The following is a 12,062-nucleotide window of genomic DNA, read 5'->3' as shown; positions in this document are numbered from 1 at the left end:
TATTGACCACACACTTCGCAGTCCCTCAGCACGCGTTGGACCTTTTTCACTGGGATCCAAAGCTCTTGCTCCTCCAGCTCCCTACGGGTAGATCGCACGCCTGCATGTCCTAGGGCCTCATGCACACTGCGCACAACCTCGTCCACGTACTCTTCTGGGACCTCCCAACCTTTGGGAGTACTGTCCCACTTCTCGGTATCGACAAAGACAATCTTCCGCTGGTGGACATAACAGTCCACTCTTCTGGGACCTCCCGACCTTTGGGAGTTCTGTCCCACTTCTTCATTCCCACGCCAATGAGCTCCCTCATGCGTGTGCGCTCGTTGATGCTCCTCGTCCGTGTTGTCCCCTGCGTCGTCGGAGCTGCTCTCATCCCGATGTCGTGGCGGTGCCGATGGTTTCCTCTCCGTGCTGTGAAGCGTCGGGCGAAACTCGGACAGCTGGGCTCTCCGCGACAACCAGTCGATCGCAGCCGTCTCCATCCCCTCCTCCTCAACCTTCCGCTGGGGTGCTCCTTCCGCTTCCTCCAGACGTGTCGGTCGAGGACTTTCCTGGGCTGGTGACGGACCCGGTCGAGACGGTCCTTCTTCCTCGACGGCGGTCAGGTCGATGAGGTCCATGTCCGATGTCCCCAGCTCTCCGCCGGGGGTCCCTGTCCTGCTCGGGAAACGGGATGGAGCCTCAGCGACGTCAGATTCCTCCTCCTTCGCAGCTGGAGCTGATGCTGGTTCCCGCTCTTTCTTCTCCTTCTTGTAGAAGTAGTGATGATTGAAGAACATGCGCTGATTTGGCTCTGTCCTGGTGCCGAATCCATCACCGAGCAGCAGCAACTTCATTGGAGTTCTCTGTAGTTGGGACCTGGAGAGCTTAGACTGCTCCCCTCCTCCACTTTGTTCCTCTTCTTCGTGGCCGGAGCCACTTTCTTGTGGAATTCCTTGCTTCGATTCAGCTCTCGCGTATCCATCTTCTTTTTTAGTATCCATTCTTGTTCTTTGTCTTCGAGTTGTCTATCCCCCAAAGCCTCTCTTAACGTTATCGAGCAGGGATGGGTCTAGACCGGGTTGGCTACTGGCTTCACTGTCTGGATCTGGTCAGGTATCCTCAGTAGAAGCTTTCCCTCACCTGTATGCTATACAGTTACTGCAAGGGTTGTGACTGACGGCCCTGCCAGTCACCACTAGCTCCTCTCCCAAGAGCTAGCCACTAAGTGAGCTATTCAGAATCACACATCTGTTTTACGATTTAGCACTTGGGGCCCTCCTATCTGCTTGGACTTGGGCCCACCTAGGACGCCATGTTTGTTATCATGCAATAGCCAGCCCCGCCTCCTCACAACTCGGGTCATTGACTACTGAACCAGTTCTCTGTCTAACAGGTCCGGAAAATCTCTAAGACCCGGGTCTTACCCTGAACAAGATCTATAAGAGATAATCTATTTAAACTGGTGGCGAAAGGGATTCGTCTAGCTCTGACTACCTTCTTCCAGAAGTTATGACCCTTCCCAGTTAAGGAACAATCAACCGAGTAGCCCTCACAGCCGCATAGTTCCAATAACCACTTCTGTTAACGGTAGTTCCCTTTCTAAAATTGTAACGTGCACTTGGTAACGGCTAGATAATTTTTAGTGACTAAGACTAAGATAATCACAGGGTCATTATTTTTCTCTCACCAAAGGAAAGTCTGAAGCCACCACATTACTAGAATCATGAATACTGATTTTACTATAAATAGAAGCACTTTAATTCAAATGACTCAATTAATTTCAATGTCCACAACCTAATCAGAATTTTTAAAATATATGAATTTATTAAGCAAGCTTTAGCAGGGAAAATGACAGGCATACAGAATTTACTTGAGACTACCATACAAAGAAAATCAATATAGTTTAGATCAATTCAACCTTTACCTAACAACCTCCCTACACTGTCATCTATCTATCAAATAAGGCTTTGGGGTGTGGCACAACTCATACCCATCGATGGTATCGGATCTTGGCAACAGGAGTCCTTGTAGTCCTTGGTCAGAGTCTTTGACTTTGAATCATAAATCCTCTTTGGAACGAAACAAAATGAACTGTCTGCTTCATCCAGCCGAACAGCCCTTAGTCGATCCTGTGACTTTTGTTCAGTTCCCCAAGTCTGTTGCGATGTATTTTGAGATCGTGGAGTTGAGTGCAGAGTGTGGAAATCCAATGAGGAACCAAGAGATTGGGTCGGTGGATCTCGCCCTTTGGTCCGGCGTGAGGAGCTCCGTTGTCCTCCTTGTGAGGCGCTTTTCTTGGTTCCAGGGCGTAGTCCTCTGCTGGTCTTCTTACCACACTTGTGTAGAGTCTCAGCGCCGGCGACGAAGAACACCGTATCACCACGGTCTCATGTTTTATACTTTTCTGCACTTGTGGGCATGTACCCCAGATAGAGAGAGAGAGAGCAGGGGTGCTGCTTGCGCCTTTTCTACACTCAGGCCCCAACCGTTGTGGGAGATTGCACACCACTCTGGTGACATTCGTGACTTGGGTCATATTGACCCTGTTAAGTAGATAACGTGCTTTTGACACCTGCGACTATTGGAAACTTTCTCAAGTGGCAGGCATACTTGTGACCTGGCAGTTGCACAACTAAACCCACTCTCATGTTCTGACATTTGCAGTTTGCACCCACCTCAGCCTTCCTTCTCTTTCTTTGATTCTATACTTTTTATCCATATAATTAACTTTAATCAATAAAGTTTGTTTTATATAAAACATCAATTCATTACATTAGATTATTTGATTTTGGTTCATCGTTACAGAAAACATACTAAAATACAGAGATTACACATTAAGCAATCACTATTAATCAACACACAAAGCTGTAGCAGTCTCCTAGGCATTTTTATAGAAAAAGAACATCTGTAAGCACATCCTCATGACTGCGCAACCAGGCCCCAACTCTTAGCTCAGGCCTTCGCCCTGGTTACTGTTGAAGGTTGCGAAATAATGCACCTGTGACACTTGTGACCTGGGTCACTTTGACCCAGGCACGTAGGGACACGACTCCTTTTCCGAGAAAAGGAGCAACTGCATCCTCCAAACTCACATCTTCGCACCGAGAGTTGCTAAAGTCGCCCCACACCCCACTTTTTGCTCAACAACCTGTTTCCAAATAAGGTGTTGACCATCTCTGCTCTCCTGTTAGTTCCTCTTTCTCCCTTAACCTTTCACCTACAATCTACCTCCAACACATCAGTGATCTTTAATTGCAGTTACACCTTTGACACCATTTCAAGTTCAGAGTAAAAATCACATTTATAACATTTCAAGTTCAGAGTAAAAATCACATTTATAACTTCTTTTACTTCTCTGATTTATCATTCTTTTATAATGTTATGATAACCATAATTTATCAGTTACTCTTAGTATAATCTTAATGTGAGTTATTACAAATGTTTTCTGTAAAGAAACCAAGAATAATTCATGATTCTTATTATTTGATATCAAAGTTACAGTTACTTGTTTTACTTGTAAGAGTTCCCACTAATGTAAGTGTAAGTGTAAGTATTATTACAAGTAAACCAATATTAATATAAGTATTTTACTTTGAATCTTATCCAATTACTCACAATATTTTAGATTTCTTTCTTTAAACTTTCATGCTAAGTAATAGTCTGAACTATTTTTATAAATCTGCAGGCTGGAAACTTACTTCCTCTTTTTCCAGGAAACCTGCTTTTCCTGTTTCATGACTCTCTCTGTCTTGACTATGATTTCTTATGATTAGATAGAAAAAAGTAGAATTAAAGCAAAGTTTGTAGGAGACAGAAACAACACACACAACCAAATTGATTTTATTGACATTTAAGTCTAATGTTGGGTCTAGATTTTACTTGAGTGATTAATTTTAAAGATAACTTTATTTATTTTTACTGTTAAACTAAAATCTCCAGCATGGGGAAGTGGGATGATCTCGGATTTTCTTGACAGGCCGGAAGAGACGATAAAGCTGATAATTAAAATGACGTTGATAGTTTTAATTTATCATACAATTAATTGATTTATTGTTTATCGTGACAGAACTACATACACCTTTTACCACTTGTGTTTTTTTATTGTACTTTATCCGTTTTCACATTTATTGCCTTCAAGTTATTTGTGAAAATATTAACATCAGTATAAGTTTTATAGATTCAGTACCAACAAAAATAGGAAATATTATACATTATTAGCAACTTAACTTAAAGGATACAAGTGGTATGCTATTAGTTTACAGTGCTGTCAACTTGTCTTCTTGGAGTTTTGCTGTTCATCTATTGTATATTTCTTTTCTTTTCAGTCTAAACAGTATTAGCTCAGATGAAACCAAGAGGCACAGTGTGAAGAGCATGGGATCTGACAGCAGCTCGTCTGGCCAAAGCTCCCTTCTGACGGTGGACACTAAAAACTTCAAAGCCTTGTGGAATGAGGATGTTTATCAGAACAGGGAAAGATGGAAAGCCCAGGCTACCAAAGGTACAGTTTAACCTTCCCAGACCATCATCTGCAGCAAAACATAAAGCTATAAAGACCGCAGCATTTCTTATAGCGGCAATGTTTAGATAGTGGAATATAAAGATGAACTGCTTTTAGCTTGAAGCAAAGTTTCATTTAGTTTTACTCTGATGTTTACCTCTCTCCCGGGCAGGCCATTATTTCTCACTTTGGTTTGTTTGTGCAGCAGGTAGTGTAAACAAACTAAGTTGGCAGATACTCTAGTGAACGTTGTAAGGTGTTTGGCACTGTTTTGTTTGTTGGCACTTAGAACAAAGTGAAAAGGCTGTGATAATGGACTGAAAGGAGTAAATCAGTGAAACATTCTGAAGTCTATCTGAAGCTAAGATATGGGCTAAGATGCAAAGGTTTGCTAAGCTGATCAGGCCAACTCAAATGAAATTATTGTATATAGAATCTACGTTCTGAGTCATATAAGTCTTAGTACTCTTACGTGTTTAATGTGGAAGAACTGGACATCTTGGTTGTTGAAAATGTTACACCTCTCATTCGCAAAGCTTTTTCTGCTGGTTAAATGTAAATATGAGCCAAAAGAGGCCCTGTTCTCCTTTTTGAGTGTTAAACAGTAACCATCTCTTGAAAGCAAGTTTTGGCTGCCCTCAAGTGGTCAAAAGTGTAAATAGTTGTTTTAACTACAGAAGATTTTAAGATCTTGCTTTGTATGGAGCCTGAACCAGAACAAACCACTTAAATTAAGTCAATAGTAGCTGATTGATAGAGGCTCCACCTTGCCAAACAACCTTAATCTCTTTTGTGACTCCAGAAGCAGAAGAGAGAGCTAAAAAGGAAGCAGAAGAGCAAGCTCAGCAGGAGGAAGCTATGGAACCGCAGGAGGTCCAGACAGAGTCTGGATACCTTGAACAGAAGGAAAACAAATCAGACAGCAAGGTGCCAGAATCAGCAGAGGTCAGCAGATCACCAGATGGAAACACAGGGGAACCAAAGCAGGCAAACCCCCGTGGGAACACATCAGACCAGAGTTCCCTGCTGCAGAACGGTACGTCAGCTGAACTTTCTAATTCCACTGGTGACAGAACTTTGACATGGTGATCAGACATACAAAGTAGGCTTGTGTTAAAAGATGCACAGGTCTCAGATTTCATGGCAATTTTCCAAACTCCCATTTTTGTGAAGCTTTAACCTTCTTTAAAGAACCACAATTAACAACATTTGAAGCATTTCCTTTTGATCGTTCTGGGAGTCTTGCATTTTACATATATATATTTATATATATGTCAGTGTAAGAAGTAAAACTGGTATTTTGGATTTTCAGGTGAGTTGTCAGAGGCGGGTGAATCTCCTGATGGTGAAGAAAACAAGAACAAAGGAATAAGTGGTGGGTTTAAAGTGACAATTATGAATTATTGACAGAATGCCAAAGTGGCTGTCATAAAGATCTAATGAAACATTCAAAGAAAAACAGATGTTTATGTCCCTGAAGGCATGAACGAGATAAAAAGTAAAATATCTAGACCACAAAATAGGGAGCCGTCACAATGATTGATATACAAATGATGCCTTTGGTAAAACTTGTTTTCAAAATTTCTAAAGTATGTATCCTGTTGCATCCAAACAGAGGCAGTGATGGAATAACGGAGCAGAAGAGCATCATGGCTACACTGATTCTGCCGTGTTGCTGTTTAAAGGTTGAAGTTGGACTCTGCTGCCCTCAACAGACGACTGAAATACTGACACCTTTGCTTCCTTTTTTGTTTATCTCTTTGCATTTCGACAGCTTCTACCACATGTATAATGTTTTTACCATTTATAAACAGTAAGGTGCATTATTCCTTCTTTTCTGCTTTGTTTTTATAATAATAAAAAAAAAAATCTAATGAAGAGGTTTATTTCCATCCAGTGGCTATAACAGTGTCACCACTGGCAAACTAGTTTGTTTTTGTGGTAGTTTGGGCAGCATTATTTTATTTTCCTTTTTTATTGCAATTTTTTAACTCAACTCTTGTAGCTGTTTTAAAAATCCCACTTCCGCATTCTGGATACATCTATATTAGATTCATTTGTTGGGAGATGGGAGTTAAGATATTTGTTGCGACTTACTACCACATATGCAGAATAGATGCATATCTAGAGGGACTTGTACAACGCCTATACTGCATGTAGATTATATGTCTGTACAGTAATTTGAGATTCTTGCCACAGGTCTTCAGCACTACTGTTTTATTACCAAGTACTCCTTAAATAAATCTAGCCTAACTTAGAAAACAATCTTCCTTTGAGTGCTCCTTATGGTTGCTAATGCCACAAAAATAAAATATTTTGTGTGTTTACTTTCTTTTAACTTTTTTGCAATTTAAATGCATTTGTATTCTTAACAGCCAGGTGCAAATGGTTTTATTTTTTTTCTATGTTTTTCTTTTCTGTATATATATTAAATGTTTATTAATGGTTGAATATGGAACATAAATCCATCAGCCGTCCAGTGAGGGAAATATTTTTGAGATAAAATGTAAGATATTTGTGAAAAAAATAAAAGTCCAAAAATTAGAAAGCAGCTTTTTGCAATTTTAACATATCACACGCGCAGATGCATTCAAGTTTTTTTTTTTGTAAATACAATGTTTTTGTTCATCTTTTTGAAAATATATTTGTTTTGCATTAATTTCCTGTACAATTTATGCACTATTTGTGTCTAATATTGTCACTGTGTGTTTACTTGATGCCTTCTGATGTGTTTTGAAGCTGTAGCAAGAGCTCAACATTGTTGCTAAATATTTTTTCTGCGTTCATTTTTGCTTTTATTCTGCAGAGCAGTTTTGTCAAAACAGCTTCCCCTTCTTGGTCGCTGGTGTGACATTCAATCAGCGTGTTTACATTGTGCCCGTACGCCTCTTTGGCTGCCGAAACTTTCACGCTTCTGCGACACATCTGAGGCTGCGAATCCAAAGCGTATCTGCTTCTCTTTGCTGGGATTTCAAGGCCTGTAATGTTGTATATAAAACATGTACTTATTGTGCACTTTGCATATGTACCATATTGAACATGTGGGTCAGGTTTCACTTTATGCAGTGCCTAGCAAAGGTATTTATGATTTGTATAAGGTTTCCACTTTAAGTCGTGTTGGAACCACAAACTTTTATTTGTTTTATTTGGATTTGTTGTGACTAGAGTAATCCATAGCTGTGAAGAAAACAAGTTTTCAATATTTTCTTCATATATTTGTATCTGAAAACTGGGCACATAAATCCTGCCCTGAATCACCATTTTTTACAGCCACCATTGGCTGCTATTACAGCAACTCACTAAGATTAAATCAGGAGCATTTGCCTTGTGTTTAGCTTAACTCGTACTCATCACCTCTGACTAGCTTCCCTTTTGCTGCTGAAGAGAAGTCACCCCAAAGCATGATGCTGCCCTCCTCTTCATTTATCACACTGGAGATGCTGCGTACATGGTGAAGATTGCATGTAGGCCATATATATATATATATATATATATATATATATATATATATACTTTTTTTTCAATGTGCTTTAGGCAAAGTTAAACTGCAGTTGTTATGGCACTGGGGCTTTCAGTCATTTTCTTCCCACTTCAAAAATAATGTTCTATATCATATAAAATTCCTTTATAATACATTGAAGTTTGTGGTTGTAACACAACAAAATGTGAAAAACTTTAAGTCGGTACCTTTGTAATGCACTGTGGTCAACACATTAATTTGCAGAAAAGAAAAGACACATCTGGGCAGTATTTGCAAAGTCATGGACCTTATTTTCCTTAAACCTCAAAGTTTTTTTCTATGAATTTAACCACATTTACTGTGTGAAGCTTAAGCTTTAGAAGGTACCTGTATATTATATTGTACCACATAGTTATAGCCAAACATTTTAGAGGATTAAACATTTAAAGAAATTATGAAAACATATATCAAAAGTGAGGGAAATATTGTTTTTGTATCCATATTGTTTTTTATAACCAGCTTCTGATGGGTTGCAGCAGTTTCTCATGCACTGAAACCATATGCTACTTTCCATCGAAAAGATGCAGTCAGTGGTTAGCAAACCAGCTGGCTGAATGTGTGCCTCTATCTGTACTTTCCATGTCACAAGTAACACCTGTAAACGTGTTCAGTGATGTCGTTAAAACCTGCGCTGATCCCGGTGCAGGTGAACCGCTAGTCGAGTTCTTACAATTTTTCACACTTAGGATTCAGCTGAGACTATCTTGTTTTTAAAGATTATTGTTGCAGAATATAGTATTTTTAAAGCTGGATATTGCGCTATATTTTGCTCACTTTCATTCAGAGAGGTCTATTTTATAGCTAGGCGGTGTGGCGTAGTGTCTGTTTTTCAGTTTTATTCTACTGTTTGCGCCTTTTTATCAGTCCTCTTGTTTTATCTATTGTCTTCCCTGTGTGTTTGTCTACCTTCTTTTTCTTCACCAGCGCTGAAGTCAGAAGAGAAAAATTTAAACTGTTAATGTAACGTGCAACAATCTTTAAACATTAGAAATAAAAACATAATTGTAATAGGCTGCCTGACGCTTAGTAAAGCAGAATATATTTTCTGGACCAAGAGACCAGCACATGTACAGACCTGTAGTTTTTGCTCTACGTTCTTCTAGCTACTGTGATAGCCTATAATATATAAACATTTAACAGGACATTGTACCGACCACCATAGGAACATAGCTGTATTGCTGATCTGTAAAGACTTCTTAATATGATGTTTTGTTCTGGTTACAATCAGTCTGTTTAATGCTTTGTTTCCCTGTTTTGTCTCTCTGTAACGACTGATCTCAGCAACCAGTGATCTAATGACTGAGAATAGATGGATGTAACGCGTGGGGGCGTGTGTGTGTATGCGTGTGTGTGTGTGTGTATGTGTGCTGCAAAAATACTTAACGTGCATTTCTGATCTCCTCACTGTGACCTGCTCTGTCAATGAGTGTGATTAGATGAGTGGCTGTGAGAGAAAGAGGATTAAACAAAGAGATGCAGTGGACTGCGTAAATCTGGCCTAACAACCCATTTAAGATACAACAGTGATGTGTTTTAGATAACCCAATTGGCTGACGACGTTGATCTGTTTTGGTTCATAAAACTGTAGCAACACAATAATGATAACTGAAGATCCCAGCTGCAACATGCTAGCGTACAGAAGTTGATGAATTGTTTTAAAAGCTGGTAATAATTTTCCTCTGCCTCTCTTGAGTGGACAGAATGACCAGCAGTGTGTGAGTGTGTGCGCACATGCATGTGTGTGTCACTGTCCTATGCTGGCCAGGCGGCCGTGTGTGCCACCATGCTCTGTGACTGCACAGCCGTATCAATAAATCTGAACTCAAAGGGCTCAGATCACGTGTGCCTGTCTTCATTTCTGCAGCTCTACCCTAGAACCTAAAAGTGTGGTATTTTAAATTGTATAGAATTCAACTTCTAGTCCGTTAATAGAACAGATGCACATAACACTAAACATAAATGCCTAAGCTGTAATAATGTAGGCTTTTCCTGGTATCACTACCTGTTCACAATAATGAGAATTTCACTGAAAAGTAATTGTTTTCAGTATATTCATTCAAAACCCAAATAGCTTTATTACAGACACTGGTGAGTTTTCAGAGTTTATTACACTATGTCACACTTGAAATGATCAGTTTATGTGATTTTACTCTTTATAGGTATATGTTTAAGTAAAATGAACATTGTTCTTTTATTCTACGAACTACTGACAAGCAAACATTTAGTTTTTATTTGCAGAAAATGAGAAATGGTCAAAATCACGCTAAAGATGCAGTGCTTTCAGGCCTCAAATAACGCAAAGAAAACAAGTTCATATTGATTTAGAATCAATAATACTAATGTTTTAACTCAGGAAGAGTTCAGAAATCAATATGTGGTGGAACAACCATGAGGTTTTCAATGGGGTTCAATACAGTGGGATATTATTTGTTTTTATACATCAATGTCTCCTACAACTATTAATGAGGAGGATGGCGAGCAAGGTTAGTAAAACTCTGTGAGAGACACAAAGCATGTGTCCACTAGATGTCTCTGTTAGACTTTAAATCTCATTGAAACATTTGAGGTATCACAGCTCTCATCCTCAGGGGGCCTGTGGCGGTAAAAAGAAAGAAAGATCAACCAATTTGATATATACCATGTCAATCCCCAAGACAGTCTACATGGCATAACTCTTTATTCGTTGTGCAGGCAACTCCACAAACATTAGACACACAGCGCATATTTATCACTAGCAGCATGCATATTCATGGGCAGGTTGATGGAGCTCAGAGAAGGTTTTCGTATGACTTCTCAGCACAGCGCTGAGTGCCGGAGCAGAAGGCGAATGTTAATTCAATTATATGGCAGCTGTTCCTCGGTGCCTATGGCCACTGTGTTTGCACTAGAACAGAAATCTTGTATTAGGTTCCTCGCCATAAAAGACCAGTGCCAGGCATGTGAACAGGGACTGCCTGTAACCAAAAGCTATCAACAGTGTTTTAAAGAGATTTTAATGCTTATTTTCTGGCCTTAGTGAGATATTTGGAGCAGCTGTAAAGGAAGATTTGTTGGATTTCTTTGTTCTTTTGGCTCACTGTTGATTTACAGAGCTGCTGGGTTTTTCTTTCTTTCTTCTTTTCTTTTTTTTTTTTTTTTTGTCGTTGCTCAATTAAATCCACTTGGTAGTAAAATGTGTAAATGAGTTTCTTTGCTGTATTAACTCCAGTCAAGGGTGGCTGGATAGAAAATGTGTCCTGTGGAGTCTGCTACATCATTTTGTCAATCTTTCTCTGGCTTTGTGTGTTTGTGTGTGTGATGTAAGTCATGAGTTTTTAAACCTATGGACAACGTGTATGTTTAGATCCCCTGTATTCAAATTGTTTTTTTCTTAGATGACAAATATAGTGATGAATAAGTACATTAAGCAGCATTAAACAAGGTCATTACGTGTGTGAGTGTGTGTGTGTGGCCATGCTCCACCCAGCCTGATGTCCCAGGCTTGGACCGAGCTCCCAGTGCTGCTCGATGGAGGGAGAGTAGGAGGACGTGAGGGGGAGGAGGACGTGGAGGCATTCACCAGCTTGTCCCTTCATTAAGATGCTCCTTGAGACTCGCTTTGTGTGATTTAATCACACAACCACTGGCGGGAAAAAAGCTGCACAGATCTTACCTGGACCTGCTAATCAGTTTGCTTTTTCTTCCATTTAAAAGAAATGAGCCACACCTGCAGGGAGATTTGCTCGGAGGGCGCTGAACAGAAGCAGCGTGACACAACATGGGCTAAAACTTGTATCTGGTCCAGCAGCACAGACCAGCTGGAATTTATAATTACATCATTCTAAAAACGTTAAATGACTACTACAAAAGTTTTTGTTATTGTCGTTTTACAATTTATGACTATATCTTGAGTGAAATGATCTATTTTGTTCTATAAACTACTAAAAACATTTACCTGATTGTAAATTGTCATTTGCAAAAAGTGAAATTAAAAAAAAGCAAAAGCAAAAATGGAGAAATAAATAATTCAAAGAAAAAATATTTATATCCATGTTTGAAAAACATACAATTATTTTAATC

The 12,062-nt window shown here is 39.6% G+C and overlaps 1 protein-coding gene across 6 annotated transcripts in view; it reads left to right on the top strand.

Annotated features, from left to right (window-relative positions):
- pde1cb (phosphodiesterase 1C, calmodulin-dependent b) overlaps positions 1-7,142 on the top strand; it is a 110,237-nt gene extending 103,095 nt beyond the window's left edge. For all 6 annotated transcript variants that reach the window (XM_044134064.1, XM_044134065.1, XM_044134067.1 and 3 more), the window contains 4 exons: positions 4,308-4,483; positions 5,286-5,519; positions 5,796-5,858; positions 6,099-7,142. In XM_044134064.1, the coding sequence (XP_043989999.1) occupies positions 4,308-4,483; positions 5,286-5,519; positions 5,796-5,858; positions 6,099-6,115 (490 nt within the window). In that variant the 3' untranslated portion in view covers positions 6,116-7,142. The remainder of the gene's footprint in view (positions 1-4,307; positions 4,484-5,285; positions 5,520-5,795; positions 5,859-6,098) is intronic.
- Positions 7,143-12,062: the final 4,920 nt, after the last annotated feature.

This window comes from Gambusia affinis, linkage group LG12, assembly GCF_019740435.1.
Source record: "Gambusia affinis linkage group LG12, SWU_Gaff_1.0, whole genome shotgun sequence".
NCBI lineage: Eukaryota > Metazoa > Chordata > Actinopteri > Cyprinodontiformes > Poeciliidae > Gambusia > Gambusia affinis.
This window is presented reverse-complemented; position numbering and strand designations above follow the sequence as displayed.